At 35.8% G+C, this 17,666-nt stretch overlaps 1 protein-coding gene across 8 annotated transcripts in view; it reads left to right on the top strand.

Moving 5' to 3' along the window:
- The window catches only part of MEF2C (myocyte enhancer factor 2C), a 131,562-nt gene that overhangs the window by 52,909 nt on the left and 60,987 nt on the right, over positions 1-17,666 (top strand). For all 8 annotated transcript variants that reach the window (XM_072860746.1, XM_072860750.1, XM_072860747.1 and 5 more), the window contains exon 3: positions 11,570-11,773. In XM_072860746.1, the coding sequence (XP_072716847.1) occupies positions 11,570-11,773 (204 nt within the window). The remainder of the gene's footprint in view (positions 1-11,569; positions 11,774-17,666) is intronic.

Genomic DNA, 17,666 nt, shown 5'->3' with positions numbered 1-17,666 from the left:
TGAGAAGCTGTCACGTATTATCAACACTATCTCTGCTAGTTAAAATATGGTCATAAATTACAGAAACTGCTTTCCTGTTTTCAGAAAAACAAAATTCAATAATTGGCATCTTAAAATAAAATCAGTGAAAAGCTGCTGCTGTTTACATTTGATGTAAACGGATGGATGTTTTGTTGAAACTGGAGATTCACAAGTGTGAGAAACTCTCCATAAAATTATTTAACACTATGATTAGTGTTCTTCATGCATGTGGCTGCAATTTAGGAGTAATCTTCAGTAGCTGTTTTTTAAGAACTTGATACTGAGTTACTATTAATATATTAGTTCTATTCATTTGATCTATAAATTTCTTCATATATTCAGGTTGTTTTTTAAGAAGTGATTATGTTGTTAGTCGTCAAGGATTTTATAAAGCCACAAAGAACTCAACCTAGACATAACAACAAATTATAATCTTTAAATATGCTTTCCCAGAATTTTAAAATTCTGTAGTGTTAGTAGTCACTTGTGTTCTCCATGGCAGAAAATCATGTTTAAAACCAAAATTATATTTATGATGTATACATTTTGTGTTTTCCCTAAAGGGTGCCTATTGCTGTGGGCCAAGCCAAAAACTAGTAATTCTATCAATATAAAACCACCACCATATTTATTTTAATTGGTTTATAGCTTGGAATTGAAATTGGATTTGAAATATTGAACTGAATTTATCATTAAACATTAAGAAACTAGTTGTTTGGAACTTTCCCCTACTACTATGGTTTCTTTTTGAAGTGAACCTGAATTATTTTGTAAATGATACTACAAAATTTTGCCATTAGTAACATAAGTTTACACAATAGCTTCAGTGTCAACTTGCTTACTCAAATAGAGGATTTACAGAGAACTTAATCCCCAGTTTTGTCAAAGAGATACCTTTCAAGAGGCTGAATTTACTTAAAAAAATGAAGACAGCTAGGCTTTCAAGTCATTCACAGTAGATTTTCACGACTTCTAGCACCATCTTTCAGAACTAATAATTATAAATAAAACTACAACACTAGAATACTAACAACTGTAGTGTTAGTGCAGAAAGTGTTTATCTTGCTAGCATTTGATAATATCCATCATGATGATTAGTCACTGTGAGGCAGAAGGTATAGATTAGCATTACTTTACCCTCCACATAGTGTAATTGGCTTGATTCTGCTTCTCATTTCTACTAATGTATTGAAACATAATTTAGAGAGTGTTTCTACTAGTTTTATCCTCTTTGCATTTAGTGCCCTGATTTAAAGCTCAGTAAAGCCAATGAAAAGATTCCCATTGATTAATTTGGACTGTGAGATCAGGCTTTTTAGTTGTAGCGATATATATGTGATCAAATACAACTGGATTTTCACTAATAGCTGATTGATCTTTTAACAATTTGTATGAGATACAATCTTTCACAAACCTTACTGTTTCTTAAAATATAATGTATTCCATGAGCTATTGCTGCTTCAGTGAAGCTGCGTCAGTATATTTGTTTTCTAACTTACACTCTACCAGTAATCTTAAAATAGTAACTCACTTATATTCCTATATTATTTTTTCATTCGATAACATAAATATATATGAATGCACAAAAAGGAATAAAAGGTTGCACTTGAAAAAAAAAGAGGGTAAAAGTTTTTGATTAATGAAATTAAGATACCAGCAGAAGCACGGTTCCACAAAGCTTATGTGTAGCTCTGTTTACCATGATATAGATGGATACTGTTTTCTTTTCTTTCTTACTACCTCCCAGAAAGATGTTTGCAAGAACAGCAGCAAATCTGTTGACTTGAAACTGCCTTATTGTCGCTTATATTCAAACTTAGTGTGGTTTCACAATACAAGGCATGTTAGATGGGAATATGATATACATGGTTAATGCATCCTCAGCTGTTTTCAAGCACATAAATTCTCTGCAGGACAGCACATGCAGGGAAAAATAGGTGGAACGCATATCAAACGAGGGGATACAGCAATAGTTTAACTCTTCTGCCCTCTCCCAGTGGAAGGGTGAATCTGTTTGGATAACAGAGTTTTTGCAGAAGGGTTTAAGTTGTTACAGGACCTGTGGAAGGTGATTTCTGTCCTTGCTTTTCCACTCATTTGCTCAGTGTCCTGACTAGCTATTCACATTAACCATTGAATGGCATACTTTTTCTATCAGTATAACAGCTGTTTTCTTCCGTACTACTGTCTGCTATGGTAGGAGACTCCCCTACTGTTCAAAGTGCTTGTATGAGTGGATTGGGAAGGACAAAAATACTGCTGACCTCCCTTCAAGAGGATTTCTTCAGAGCAAGTCTAGTTGGTTGGATTTGTGTATTTTAGTGACCATACTGGTAATAAATGTAAGTTGAAACTGTCCAGAGTCAGACGTCTGTCTGCAAATCTCATAGAAATGTGCAATATGGGGATATGATCTGCACTTTTCCAAAAACTATTTGAAACTTTGACATTTTGGGATAAGTTAAAGGAAAACTACTGCAACTTAGACATTAGAGGCCCAGGCCTTTTACCCTGGACTGCGTAAGAGCTCTGTCATTGACTTCAGAGAGTGCAGAACTCAGGCTTTTAACTAGGAGGAGCCATTAATTTAATGTTGTTTCATGTGGGCTGCCAGTTGGCTGTATTTTCCTGGCCCTTATAGTTACCATGTGGTGACAAAGGTGGCAAGGATGTTTGAATCTTCTGTGAGTGATCACAAATGATCTTCGATCATGAACGTCAGGAAAGCCCATCTGAAAAATTCCCTTTCACTCTGCTTTTAGGCACAGGGGGAAGGAGTAAGAATAAATGCCAGGGCTAAAGTAAATGTGTAGTTATTTGTGTAGTTTAGTTACCATCATGATATTAAATGGAAATGAAAACTCTCAAGAGAATCCTGTTATAAGCAGCCAATGTGACCAGAGACTTTCTTTTTATTACTGTGACACTGGATAATATAGCCTTCATAAACGTGGAATGAATCTCTGGTAGTGTTGCTCAGGCTCATGAGATTGTGGTAGTCTTGTCAACAGCCCATTCGAGTAGACCACATACAGGATATTAGTTGCACCACCAATAGAACCGATAGCCAAAAATATTAGCACTGACATCTGATGTTGGAAGCTCTTGACTGCTACCAGTTCTTTGTGCAGAATTTCAATCGGGCAGATTGGAGAAGGCTGCTGTGAAGGTTGTTTTAAAAAAAAAAAGAAAAGAGGAAGGGCATTTGCAGAAACATGGGTGAACTTTATTTTCATGTGTTTTCTTAATTGAAAGAAATAATTCAACTAGTTCTGTTATGGTCAACACATGAAGGAAAAATTGCATTCATCCGCCTCAGAAAAGTCCTTGTATTTTTTCTATTTATTTTTCATCAGTTTGAAATATTTTGTTAGTTTTAATGAGCGCCTTTTGTGGTCTGCTGTAGTCTGGGATCATCTGGAACTCTCTTTGCAACAGTCCAGGCAGGGCTGCCCAGGCCTAAAATTAATAGGTGTAGTGACGTAAATGATATTGTATTACTGTTATACAAGGTCACTTACAAAATATCTCATTAAATCCGTGGTCTGTGAGCTAAATCCAGAAGTACACTGACCCACAAAAGAGGGCATATTGACCCAATGACATTCTGGTATCAGGTCTGGAACACCCTCTTGCTTTTAATCCACTGTTTTTTCTAGTTAGTATTAAGAAATATCAGGTCTTATATGGTGATCCACCATTTTTATCCCTCTGATCATCTTGCTCATTAGTTCTGCATTTTTTTTCCTGCTTGTGAAGCATGCTGTTGTCAGATTCACAGTTAAAACTGAGTTGAGCTTGGCTAATGATTCTGCATACAGTTTAAAACCTCTTTCAATTTGTAATGAGCTGCTGGGAGCTTAAGTGTTATTAAATACCACAGGAAGTATACACTTCAATATTAAGGTGCTTACATAGGAAGACACCTTTTTTAAAGTATCATGTCTGTGTAATTCTATGAGGTATGACAGTAACAAACACTTGCTCTTTAACTTTTTCATGCATAGACTTTTTATCATTCTTTCATTCCAGCAAATCTGTAAAGCTATAAACCAAGACTTACTGCAGTTATCAGCTCAACAGAGAACAAATTAAAGCAGATAAGTAAAGTGAGGTTATGGGGCAGGGGAAGAATATCCTGGAGGGAAATGACCGTTTGCAGGAAGACCTAGATTTGTTCTACTGACTTCGATACCTAATGCTGCTAGTTTCAAAACTAATTTCAGCCTCGTGTATCTATTTTTATCTGTGTTTCAGCTCTATTTAAAAAGAAAGACGAAGAGATTATTGGCTGAATCAGAAACTCCCCTGTAGAAAGAGAGAAGAGCCTTGCATATTAGTGCTAACATGAGCACAAGTTAGATAGATAGAAAACTTTTTTCCCCCAGTTTCCTGATATTTTCAGTCTTCCCTCATGGGGTGTCTTCATTTTATCCAAGATGTGAGATTTTATGATTTTTTCCCCCCCAGGGAAATGTTTTCATATGAAAACATAACTGCTTAACCATGCAATTAAGTATCATTCTGTTCAATGAACCTTTGTCTTAAACATCACATGCTTTTTATCTTTTACATATTTGAATTCCTTCTCTTGCTTATATTAAATTGTACACAATAAGACATATACCTAGAATATAGCATTACAGTTAGGACTTGGTCCTGGTTTTTTCAGAGGCAAAGTTAGGTTTCTGTAAGCCAAGAATACACTGCAAGTTTTCATGACTCCTGAATTCTAGTGATCTGTACAACTCTGGCAGCACTTTTCACATTATCCAGACTACCTGAGAAGTAAAGTTTTGAGAGCTGCTGAACTGAACTGTGAATTTCTAGAATGTATTATATTTAAGGTTAAGTGTGCTTGTATTACAAATGTATGTTCTGAGCATAATTTACAGTGAATTAGCATAAGGTAAATATTTAGGTCAAATTACTTTTAATTTGAAGTGTGAGCGAGAAGCCTAAGTAAAGAGAGTGCAGTAGTGAATGAGGCATCTGCCAACACAGCAGAGCTGAAAACCAGTGCAGACACAGGCACAGCCTTGCTGTCTTGCAAGGAATGGTTTGGAAAGCCCTGGGGGAGAAAGAGCTGGAGGTGGGAAGCAGAACTGAAGCCATTGTGGAGAGGAAGAAGTTACACTCTTCCTGTTATGACAGGAAATGCAGACAAATGTGCTTCCTGACCATTTGCTCAGCAGGGAATGAAATATTCTTTGACCTTTACCTTATGAACATTTTAGCAGCACAGAACTAGTAAACATGTTTTTTACCCTAAACATCTATTTGTACCTGCCAGAACTGGTGATAGCATACCAAAAAAAAGAAGTTGGCTTTCTTGTATATTGTATTAGCTACTGTGTTTTTGACAGAGATTATGTTTTTTGCCTAAAATATGTACGTATCTGTACATCTATATATAATAGACTTAATCTTATCTCTCTGATTCAACAAAAGGAAATGAAGCATCAGAGATTAACCATTATTACTCTTGCATCCCTGTCTGGTTTTAGATATTAATTTGTAAGTTAAAGTGGGAAGCATATTGATACTGCCTAACCTACTAATTTCTGAGTTGCTATATCATCTGTTAATTAACACATCTTCCAATTATCCCTCCTCTCTTTACTTACAAAGAAAAATTCGTATGAGATCCACTATCATGTCAGATTTGGGGAGACTGAATATCACTACTTTAAGTATTTGATCTGTTATTTATGTACTAATATACTAAAAATGGGGTGTAACGCACAAGTACAAAACCTTCCTTTTTATACGGATTAATCATGAACATTTTATTTGTTATAGCTATAATTTTAGGGCATCCTGCTTAGAACTCCTCTTTATCTGGACTGTTCAGCAAGTAGTAGCTCAATACACTTGAGCTTTCCAGGACAATAGCTCTTTTACCAGCATAAATCACTGCTGCCTCATCCTTGTAAGTTATGCTGGAGGGTTATACGAACATGGAAGCAGGCTGCTGAAGGTCCTTCACTGCTCTTTAAAGGGTCTTTCATTTAATATGGCATGCCCAGCTATTGCATAAAGGAAGGTTTGTCTAGGGCGAATCCTGCATTGGTGCTGCTTCCCAGTCCCACTGAGGGTTACTGTAAAGATTGTTGCAGCCAGGCCTCTTCATTTGACAAACAGATCTAAACAAAAATCAAATAGGAGGAAGGGGAAGAGAGAATATGACAAGTGCTGTTGCCTCTCTAAGTAGTTTTTTGGGGTTTCAACATACGATAGGACTAGGTGCCTGGCAGTGACATTTTAGTCAAGAGCCCCTTGGTTTACACATGGCCAACTTGACTTTATTATGTTCGAAGTTACATAGATTGCTCATGTAGTACCTTCTGTTTCTCACATACCTTGTATCTACCATGCTTGCTCTAGTCCCTGTGTCAGAAATGTAGACATTCCAGATGAAATACGAACAAACAGAACAATATTTCTTCTTGACCAGGTGGTGTCTATATCAGGTACTTCTGTGCATCAGTGGTCCCTGATTTTCACCAGTCAATCATGCATGTTTAATGGCAGGAAATGCATATGAGTAGGATTATGTGCAAATTCCCTGTTTCTCTCATTTTCCTATATCAGCAGCTATATATCTTTATAATCAGGATAGGAAGAAGTAAGGGGAACATTGATATTTTGCCACTGGCTGGACTGAATTGCTTGAAAGATCACAGGACTGCTACTTTCAAAACACAAAATGTTAGCACATATGCTGTGACTGTTAGTGACAAATATGGAGTGCTGTTATAGCTCAGCTTCTCGGAGTGTGTGAGATTTCAGAAAAAGTACTAGAAAGACCTGACTTAAAAACAAAGATAAAATAAAATAAAATAATCCCAAACCAACTCCCACCCAAAAATACGGAAAGAAACAAAGACTACATTGCAACAAATATAAATAATGTATCCTGAAGGCTGTATTCATTAAATGGGAGTATTTATGGCTGCTTCTGTTCCTCCACTGATGTATTAATACCTGTAACAAGCATATAATTGTTGTTACAAATTTAGCTAAATAAAGACTATTACCAGGGGCCACTATTGCCATTCACACACACACCCCTTTAAATTTAAACTTCAGCATGTGAAAGAATTTATACTCGCAACCAAGCAACATTACCTTCGAGTTTATTTAGTTTAAGTAAGTTTTACCTACTAGCGATCAAACAAGAAAGTCTGCTCTGGGCCAAACTACCCTCTAAATGGAGCGTATCACAGTGTGTGATATGCACACTTGAATTCAGACTGTCTACAAGCCCCACTTACAGAATTGCAATGACTAGTCCATGAACCATCTCTCAGAAGACTCTTTCAGCTTTATGCATGAAGAGCTAGTTGAGAGGTGTTTCCATGGTATTGAAGAAGAACCAGAGGTGAAATGGAAAAACGTCCTTTTAACAATCCTCTTTTGTCAATGGCTTTCCTTTAGCACATACAGTGGGTTTCACCTTTAGTCAGAATTTCATCCAAGGTGCATAAAAAGCTCGCCTTGATTTATATAGAGGAAGTTGGAAGCTGGCTGCTTTGCTGTTGTTTTTTGTTTGTTTTTTTTTTTAGTTTTCCCAATACTTGAAAGCAGCATCTGATTTGCTCACAGCCTATAAAGTCATCAGCATTTATGCTTCTTCATATACAAAAGTGCTGCAGGCTTTAGTAACCTACCTTCTCGGTGCCGCCATTCCTGTTATGAGGGCAGTTTGGCTCTTAAATTTTTAAAAATAACCTTTAAATAAGTAAAATAACCATAGTGCTAAGACAAGTAGTAATAGACTCGTGGGTTTTCAGTTAATATGAAGGGATGGAATTAGGTTATTTTTTTGTATGTTTCAGAGGTAAATGTGGTACTCTCCACACACGGCTCTTTTTGCAGTACATATAAAACTATGCATTAAAGTGCCTCATAACAGTATTTAGAAACTGTGTCAGTGTTTCAAACCTTGTGTTTTACATACACATGCTTAAAAACGTTTTAAAGACAGTTGAATGCTGGCCTTTTATCTGTTCCACTTCCTCCCTTCACTCCACTTTTATTCTCCCCAATTTTTACACTGTCTTTATAAAATATTATATCCCAAAAAGAGAAGGATGTCCTAAATTGCCTATCACTCTCCCAAAAAGGAGAAAATTTGTGAATGGAAAAACACCTAAAAATTAGCAGTGGTTTAGACAGCAGGGGTCATTAATAATATCTTGACTAATATCATCAGGAAATAAATTGTAGTGATTTGACTCTTGTTGCTGGAAAAAGTTAAATATTAAACAGATATTGAAATGCATGCACTTTTTTGGATGTCCTTTTTTAAATATGTTGATGAATTGTCTCACTGTATGTGTGTTTTCTTTCAGTCTCGCTAGTGTTCTTTATGTGAAATGACAAAACAACATTGTCCGTTGTTATATGATACTATCATGACTGAGAATTTTGAATGCAGTATATGACAATAAGACTTTGTGACCACCTGGATTTTTTGGTACAGTAGCTACAGCTACTCAAAAGCTTGTGTTCATCGGGATTGTGTGTGTCTTGTGCATTCTCAGCACTGAGTCAGTTCAAGTGTAGTCAAAGCTTCTTAACTGTAAGTTGCACACTGCCTTCCACTTAGACAAAAGAGACCAAATGTTTGAAATAATTCATGTGAATTTTTACCACTCAGCAAAATTTCTGCAATACTAGAATATTATCTGTTACCTCAGACAATTTTTATTAAATACTTTTTGTTTGGGTGGGTATGGTTAACATAACAAATGATTAATAAATTGACACCCAAAATAAGTTAAGTAATAAAGATTCTGTCTACTTATATTGCTCACAAAAATATTTTAGCGTATGGAGGAGAAGTATATTCATCTTCCTTATGTAGCCACATAGAAGAAAGTATGAAAAAAGATCATTGTTTTTAAATGGCTTGAAGAGTATTCTTAATCTTTCCTGAAATTACTGACCTTTCACTCTATGTTTGGAAACACAAGTTCACCCCTACTACAAACTGTTGTAACAGCATCATAAATTTACATATATATCTATTTAATATATACCTAAAGATAAGCCACAATGAATGGCATATTTCAAAAGAAAAGTAAGATTCCAGATCACCATAGAAACAGTAGTAGATACAGTTTTTTTAAATGCATTTATCCGCAGTGGCAGAAAGCATAATCTGATAGATTTAGAAAATGTTAGAAAGATCAAGGAGTTAAAAACAAATCAAATTCAGAGCAATTAAGATTATATTTTAAAGAAAGAAAGAAATAGATCTAGCTGATTTGTTCTTTTTTTCACTTTCCACAAAAAGGAACTCTAACCAGTATCGTTCTGGTAGTAAGTATTATGAAATAAGTATGTGCTATGCAGCACAGCTGTGTGGTTATTCTAAATGTTCAGGAGCACCTAACAGTAAACACAAACAGTGGCTTTAAAGATATTTCTGTACTGGAGTGTACTTTGATGGTAAGAAGCTGTAACATGCTAAATTCTGAGGTTTCTGTGCAACAGAAACCATACTGTACAGAGACACTCCACCTACAGCACTGTGGTCAAAAAGTTGATTGAAAGCCATTTTAGATGCAGAAAAATATGTTGAGTTAGTACATTTTATTTTCTGTATGTTTAGCTTTTTCTAAAGCATGCTTTTATATATATATGTTTCAACAAATGCATTGCAATTTTCTGTAATCAGAGAAAATATTAAAGGAGTATTTGAAAGATTAAGGTTTTTTTCAGAATTTGAATGAAGTTTTGTTACCTGTCTCATTATTCATTCCAAATATCAAAAGCCATTGAGACAGACAAATTTAGAAAGAACTTACTATCAATTATACATACTTGAGACCAGTGCTGTGGAAAGTGTGTTTTTAAAATGCTTGAATAATTATATTTAATGGCAATCCGTCTTTTCTTAACAGTATGTTGACAGAGGCTAAGGAGATTGAAATGACAATAAGAGGAATAACATTCAGTATACATTTGGGAGAATAAATGTTCACAGTATTGGCACAGAGCCTCATCATTCTGAGGTGAACTAGCAAATAGGGATTAGCAATACTTAAAGGTCACGTTTTCCATGGCCTGACGTGCTGGGATTTTAAGGTAGTCTGGGGTCGCAGTTAGCATTAACTTGCATTAAGAGTGTGACAAGATAAAACAGCAGCCATATGAACCAGGTACAGACGAATCTTCTTGCCTCAGCATTAAAGTGCAGAGGTGCTACTGCTTATGGGTATTAAGGAATGGTAGCAACAAGTGCAGGATTAGGCAGACCTAGAAACTTGGTTTTGTGCCTGTCCTTGACATATCAAATACCTTGACTACATGTTAAATTTGATTAATAATAGGCTTAGCAAAACCGTATTTTCATCTTAAAATTTCCTGTCACTGAAAATTATTAGAGAAACAAATAGATGTAAAAAAAATCACAGTTGTGGTATACTGGATTTTTGTATTATTCCTAAATTTGTATTAATACAAATTCCATTGTATAATGGAAATTGCATCTATAAAGAAACAGAAGAAGGAGAAAAATTCAACCATACAATTAGCTTAAACAGCTCATGGTAGTTTCTTATTCTGAGTCACATGTCTTACTGGAACTTGTAAGCTAGTGCAGAAAAGAAGAGGAAAAAAAAATTATTTGATGTGCAGGTCTTTCGTTGTCAAAACAGTCCCTGTGGAAAATTATGGTTTTGTACAGAGTAACTATAATTTTCATACTGCCTAGGTTTTGCATGATGTCAGGGCATTAGCTGGTCTACTGAGAACTTATAAGCACATCCCTATTTTTTCCTATATAATAAGACCCGAAGTCCTTTGTCCTAAAAAATGCCAGTTCGTATTTCTAAGCATCTAATTTGAAATGAACTAAAGTATGTTACATCTGTGTTTAGAAAAGACCTTGTTTCAAAGGTGGTATTTGTTGCTGGCCAACTATTGTTTGTTCTTCATTCGTGCTTTATATTTCTCATTTCTCACATGAATGTTTGAATTTTCAACACTAGATATTTCTTCAAAACTGTTGTGTGTTTATACGAAAAACGTATCTGTTTCACACAACTTAAATTCTGTATGAAATAATTTCTTCCACTAAAAATCTAGCAGGACTTGGGGGGGGGCATAGAATCAAAGTCAATCACTATCAAAAATAATAATTGACTCCACATGTTCAAACTATTTACAGCTGCAAATCTGAGGTGCAGTTTTAAAATATGAAAGATGTATGCAATATAAAGAGTATATGAATTAAAAAGTTACAGAGAAAGATGCGTTATCAACACTTCATAGTGCTACTTAATGAAAATGTCCCATGCTTTTTACCTGTACCTCGAGTTTTGTGCAGTGAGAATTAGGTATATTTCCTCATTTACATAACACACACACATACTTATATTCTATTTCGGAACTATATTTATATTTATGCATTTGCCTTCTGAATGTGTTCAATTCAAAGACTACAGCAGTCACACATTATATTTCCAAAAAAAGAAGAAGGACCACAAAGACCAGCCTGGGGATTTTTGACGGACCTTTTTTTCTTTTTTTCCAGGTGACATTTACAAAGAGGAAATTTGGGTTAATGAAGAAGGCTTATGAGCTGAGCGTTCTGTGTGACTGTGAGATTGCTCTGATCATCTTCAACAGCACCAACAAACTGTTCCAGTATGCCAGCACTGATATGGACAAAGTGTTGCTGAAATATACCGAGTACAACGAGCCGCACGAGAGTCGAACGAATTCAGATATTGTTGAGGTAAGATTTTGTGTTCTGTGAGGATTCTTTCTTTACTTTGCTCTGAGACAGAGGTACTCAAAGCGAGAGGCCTGATCATCTTTCTCGAGGGTTGTAGAACATACCTTGGAGGTGACATAGCGGCAGGAGAGCGGAACAGGGAGAACGCCGTATCGGTATGGGGGTTGGAGATGGTGCAGCAGAGACTGGAGGGAACCCATGTCTTTTGTGAGATGGAAGTTTTATCCTGCTGAGTCTCGCATGCTCAGCAGAAACTCCTGCGATGGGATCTCTGGCTCCCTGTCATCCAGCTTTCTGGGCTGCTTTGTCCCTTTGTCCCGTAGTCCTCTCCACGCCTTGACAGCTACCTCCCAGCTGAATCTCCCCCTTGTCTCCTAGTCGCTCCCAGTGACATGCTCTCCAGAAAACACTGTGTGCTTTGTCTCCTCACTCCAAAAGTTATAATGTCCTCTGTCCAGGAGGAACTAAAAAATATATTGTAAAAGATGTGGAAGAAAAAGATTAGAATCACTGCTTTAAGGCATTCAACTGACTTGTTTTAGCTTTCTGAATATTTACAGAGGAAGGAGGTTTAATAAAATGCAAAAAAAGTTTACTTACAAGCTGCACAATAGCAAATGTTTCAGCTACCTCACACAGAATGATGTTACCATAATATAATAATAACAGTATCAAAGCAGTACTATCAGAATGCTAGAGACACCTTGTCGTTATTTTAAAAAAAATTGATAGGACAAATGGTATTTACAATTACTGAAAATTAATAATCAAAATTTAAGATTTTCAATTTTAAGCTTCTAATATTTGCAGAAAAGTCATTTTAATTTATAATCATATTAGGATTCAAGCCATGCAAAATAAATGAAGCTTTCAATGATTTTGTTGTAATAGCAAAATACTCAGAGTGATATCTAAAAAATTGGTTATGTGACTTATGCAACTCCTCTTTTCAAAGCACTTAAGTGATTAGGCATCTAATGGTATAATTTAAAATGTATTGGAAGGATGAAGTCCTGTCTTAAAGATCAGTGAAAATTTATTCATAAATGCTACTGAATACCTATACACTTAGATGACTTCAGATCTTTTTAAAGGCATTAGTTTCAGATTTTTAAATAATCTGGATGTTGTCTAAAATAAGACTTTGCTGCTTTTGGAATCTTCACCTGGGTTAGTCATGTATTTCAGACTAGCGACAGAAGAAAGTAAATGTGTGAATTACATATACAATGTTTTTGATGGAGAAGAAATACTGTGTAATAGAGATCGTTACACTTGTTACAAGATGTCACAGTCACACCGCCATAGATTGGCAAAGACTGCAACCCAGGAATATGTATCACTTTTCTGTCTATCCTTATGCCAACATATAAGATGATACTGTTTTGCTTCCTTCATGATCTCCCAGCAGATTTTCTCCCCCATTAGGAGAGAACGAGGTTGTGACAGCAGAACAAAAATTTATGTGAGTTAAGACTAAGAGGAAAGTACTAATTTCTTCCTCCTCTCCATCATGTCTTTTCCTCTCTTACTTCAAATCTCCTATATAGACATGAAGCCTTTCCTGTCACCTAGCTCTGGTAAGCCCATGTCCTGTCCAGCAAAATTCAAATTCTGTCCCCAAAATAATGCCCTGTCCTCTTTTAGTGGCAAAAAGCCAGAATATTCTTAGCAGGAAAAGTTTCCTGTGATATCTTTACTTCTTCCTGCAGGCTTTCTTGTGGGAATAGGTGAGTAAGTGAGTAGTTAGGGATTTATTACTTGCTTCACAATGAATGAATACTTTTGATCATGAGGACTATGGTTTTTCAAGAAACTTTAGTGAAAATGTAAAATTTTAAATAATGTCTATTTTGTTGTAACTTTGAGACTTTCAGAAAGAGCACTCTCTGCACCAGCGAAGTCCCGTTCCTGCAAAAATAGTAGGCCAGTTTGGATAGGCTGATAGGCAATTTTGCATGCAGATGTGTAGTTTTCTGGCTATACCCAAAATTTGGTGGGCATCCCTTTTCACTCCTCTAAAAGCAGCCAAATAAAAGTAGGTAATTGAAATAAACATTATTTAAATTGACTACTCTAACAATAGGCAGAAAAGGCCAAATGAAGTGCATGTTTATAGTTTTTCCATATGTTCTGTCAGCTCTGAATTCAGTCATTTGATCGTTTTGCTGTTACATTTTTCACTGTTTTGCCTGTAATGCAAAATACTTAAGCCACACCAATGCCAGTACTGTTTCAGGATCAAAGGAGTACTTGTGCAGGGTGTAGGTTCTGAACAAGGGTTTCATATTCTCATGCCTTTACTTGATAATTAACATCACAGTTATGAGTGCAATAGAATAGAGCCCATGAAAGTACGCAATCTGAGAAATGGCTTGACTCAGTGTAGTTTGGATATATTTTTAGGTACAGGATATAAATCTGCCACACATTTAAATATTTAAATTGATCAGTTAAACTGACTACATTACACATATTTTCCTTGTAAGGAGTCCATTTTTTCTCGCTTTCAGACAGCTAGATTTCACACTTACAAGTTTTTAATCTTGTTCTTCCAGAGCAATCAACAGCAGCTGAGAATCAGACAGTATTATTAAATCTGATCATTTTCAACTAAATGACTGTTCAATAACTATATTTCAGCGGAAGAAAAGAGCATAGCTGTGCTCACAGATTTTTGCACAGTATTAGAGAAAGAAAACTTTTTTAGGTAGACTTAGGAAAATTTGGAATATAACTGTCAACCATATAAAGGTCTTTAATTTAGAATCCAATTTCTGTTCACATTCAGCATAATATTAACTATTTAGTTGCTTTTTGGTTGTGGTAGAACTGTGTTATCAGTCATTAGAATGTGGTATAACTTCTTTGAACAATCTATATTCAAAGCAAATCAAAAGAGTAGGTCTCATACGTAGTTAATGACTTTTAAGTTAAACCACTGCTATTCAAATGGAAAAAATACATGAATTCTTATGTAGGTCTGGCTAAAGCTGTTAATTTTATTAAGCAAATGTTTTCAGTTTACTTACTGGGATTAGTTATGTATAGCATTTCTGAAGGAATGAGTCTTCAGGCTATAATTTGTTATTTGAAGTATCAGAAGACACCAGGTGTCGTGCATCTAACAAACATTATACTGTTTTTCAAGAGAAAAATTATTTGACATTCATTATAATACTCGTATTACTGCAAATCAAGCAATTTGGTCCTACCCAACTTATAGGTATATGATCTGATTACATCTGTCGCAATGTAAAATGGAGTGGCTAACATTAAGAGAATTTTACAGTTCAGTTACTGTTATTCTTTGAGTTCTTTTGGTTTAATGATTTAAACAAATAGCTTATACTTTCTTTATACATGTAGTAATTTTATTTACACATAATAAATACAACTGAGATGGTCTTTTCCAGTTGCCTCATTCAAAATGGAGTTGACTAACATGCAGTTTGGTATATCTGAGTTCTTTAGATCACAAAAATTATCTACCAGCTGAATGTGTTTCAGTTATTACCCAGTAAATATACTTACAACATCCACAGTTAACTAAAAGTCAATGTGTACTCATGAAGGAGAAAGTATTTGCATTCAACACTCAAGTTTATCCATTTTAAGCAACACTGACAATTATTGTGAGTCTTACCAAAATCTGTGTGGAGGTTTTATGATACGTATTAGTTCTGCAAAAAAAATGTTCATTCTGAGACTTCTGTTTAGGGTTAACTAGATTCTTAAAACTGAAGCCTTTATGTCCTCACCCACCGAACCACTCACACCACAGTCATTCATTCAATTTTACTTCAGTTAAAAAGTGCATGTTGGTTGCTGGATATAGTAACTTATTTTAAGGAATAGCAGAACCTGTGCAGCGTTCCTTTGACACTGAGGAAAAAAAGATTAATTTCATCTTTATGCTAACTTCCAAGTGCTGTATGTAAATACCAACAACAATATATTCAGCAGCTGTCATTTAAAATCCCGTGACATAATTACTAGAAGATTTGTAATTCCTTACTTTAAAAAGGATTACATTTTCTCTCATTACAAAATCCTGTGGCATTTGGTACACAGTCTTTGGTACAGAAGTAGTGTTTTTACAGCTAGAGTTCCAATCTGTCCTCAGAAGTTTGTCAATACATCCAGTTCCTATCATCTGCTCTATCAGAAAAAACTTATCCTCATGAGTTTGTTGTTTAACATTATCAACACAGTTGTATAGGACTAGGCAATAATTTTCTTATGGCAATGAGGAAATGGGGAAGAGTAAATGTCAGAGTTTCACAACAGACAAGTACATGCATTATGCATTTTTTGCATTTATTTAAAATGAGGCCAGATCCTCTCCTTGTTTCTGTAAAACAGAAGTGGATGTAACACACGTTATTTCAGTGATATTTTACTGCCACACTACCGTAAGTAACAAGAATCCAGTGCTAAAGCACTGTAAGCCCACTGCTTAGGAGCTCAGAAAGGACATCGCCCTTAGATTGTAAGGGGCATATTTCAGAGTAGGACTACAGGGAAATGTTTTGCATCTTGGCTGCAAATGTAATTACAACCCTAACCATATTACAGAAATCTACTGTGGTTCTTCAGCTAAACCATCAAGCCTTTGCTGATTTAAGGTGAAACTTCCTGCCTGTTTTCTCTCTCACTGTCCCTTCTTCCTTGTCACTTCTTTCATGTCAAAGCATCAGCTACTCTTGCAGCTGTAGCAGACCTCTAGCGAGTTTCTACTAAGTCCTGGTTTTGATACTGTTTCTTAGATACTGAGTCTAATATGCTGATCCTTGCTCTGTGTGCACATAAATCATTCCTCCACAAATCACTAACCACTTTATCTTTCAGCTCTTTTTAAGCCCCGAATCCATCAATTTCTTTCACCCTGCTGCTCTTATTGTCCCTCTTTCTCCAACTGGCTTCTATTCCTCTGCTGATTCTGTGGTCACTACCTTTAACTCAAGTTCTCCTACTAGGTCAGCCCTTTCAAATTCATCCCATTAAACATATCTTCCATTTTCTGGCCAACATACAACCACCTCCTCAGTTCCCCTCTGCCATACCACTAATCGCTGGTAGAGAAAAAAGAGGAACAACACTAACTTCCTCCATTTTTCTCTTTGCTAACTGAGGTTCTATGTTATCAATGCTGATCACCCACCAAATCTTCTCTGAATTTTGTAAAGTTCACTACTTAAAAGTGCTACTTTGCATGCATGCACACACAACTGTGTGATCTTTGCAGCTGTTTTTTATCTTACAAGAAACTCTTCCAGGACCTCAGTTTCTTTTCCTTTTCTGAAATATCTCTCTTGGTATCTGCCTTTGGCTCTATCTTTTAGTGGCATCTGGTTTCAGCTACTCCTTTTTTTTCTCTTTTTCCCTTTTTTTTTACACTTAGAAGGAGTTCAGGGTCCTCAACACAGACTTTTACATATAGGAAGATGTCAGCTCCTGCAATATGCTGTCATACCCTTCTGCTTCAATAAAACCTTATCCTCATTTGGCTTCTCAGCTATACGTTGTCTTACTCTGTGGGGTTTTTTTCACCTGAACATTTATCTAGCATTCTATGCCCTTTCACTCACCTCTCCACTCAGTCTTGCAATTTTGCTGTGTACTAATGCACACTGACAAGTCCTACCTCAAAGTATTTACAGCCCTACTTCAGACATGGCACGGTAAGAACAGGTAGCAAAATAAGGTGATGCTGATACAGCAACATGATTCTCCATGTAAGATACATCAATCCTGTTTCCATCAAACAAGGTTTATATCTCTCATACCAAGGACCATCTTTTGACCATTTCTAGGGTTTCCTCATCCTCAACTCATCCTCAGTTTCATCCTTCTTAATCTCTTGCCAATTGCACTCCAGGACACACTTCTT

This window comes from Ciconia boyciana, chromosome 4 (genome assembly GCF_034638445.1).
Source record: "Ciconia boyciana chromosome 4, ASM3463844v1, whole genome shotgun sequence".
In the NCBI taxonomy this organism is placed as follows: domain Eukaryota; kingdom Metazoa; phylum Chordata; class Aves; order Ciconiiformes; family Ciconiidae; genus Ciconia; species Ciconia boyciana.
This window is presented reverse-complemented; position numbering and strand designations above follow the sequence as displayed.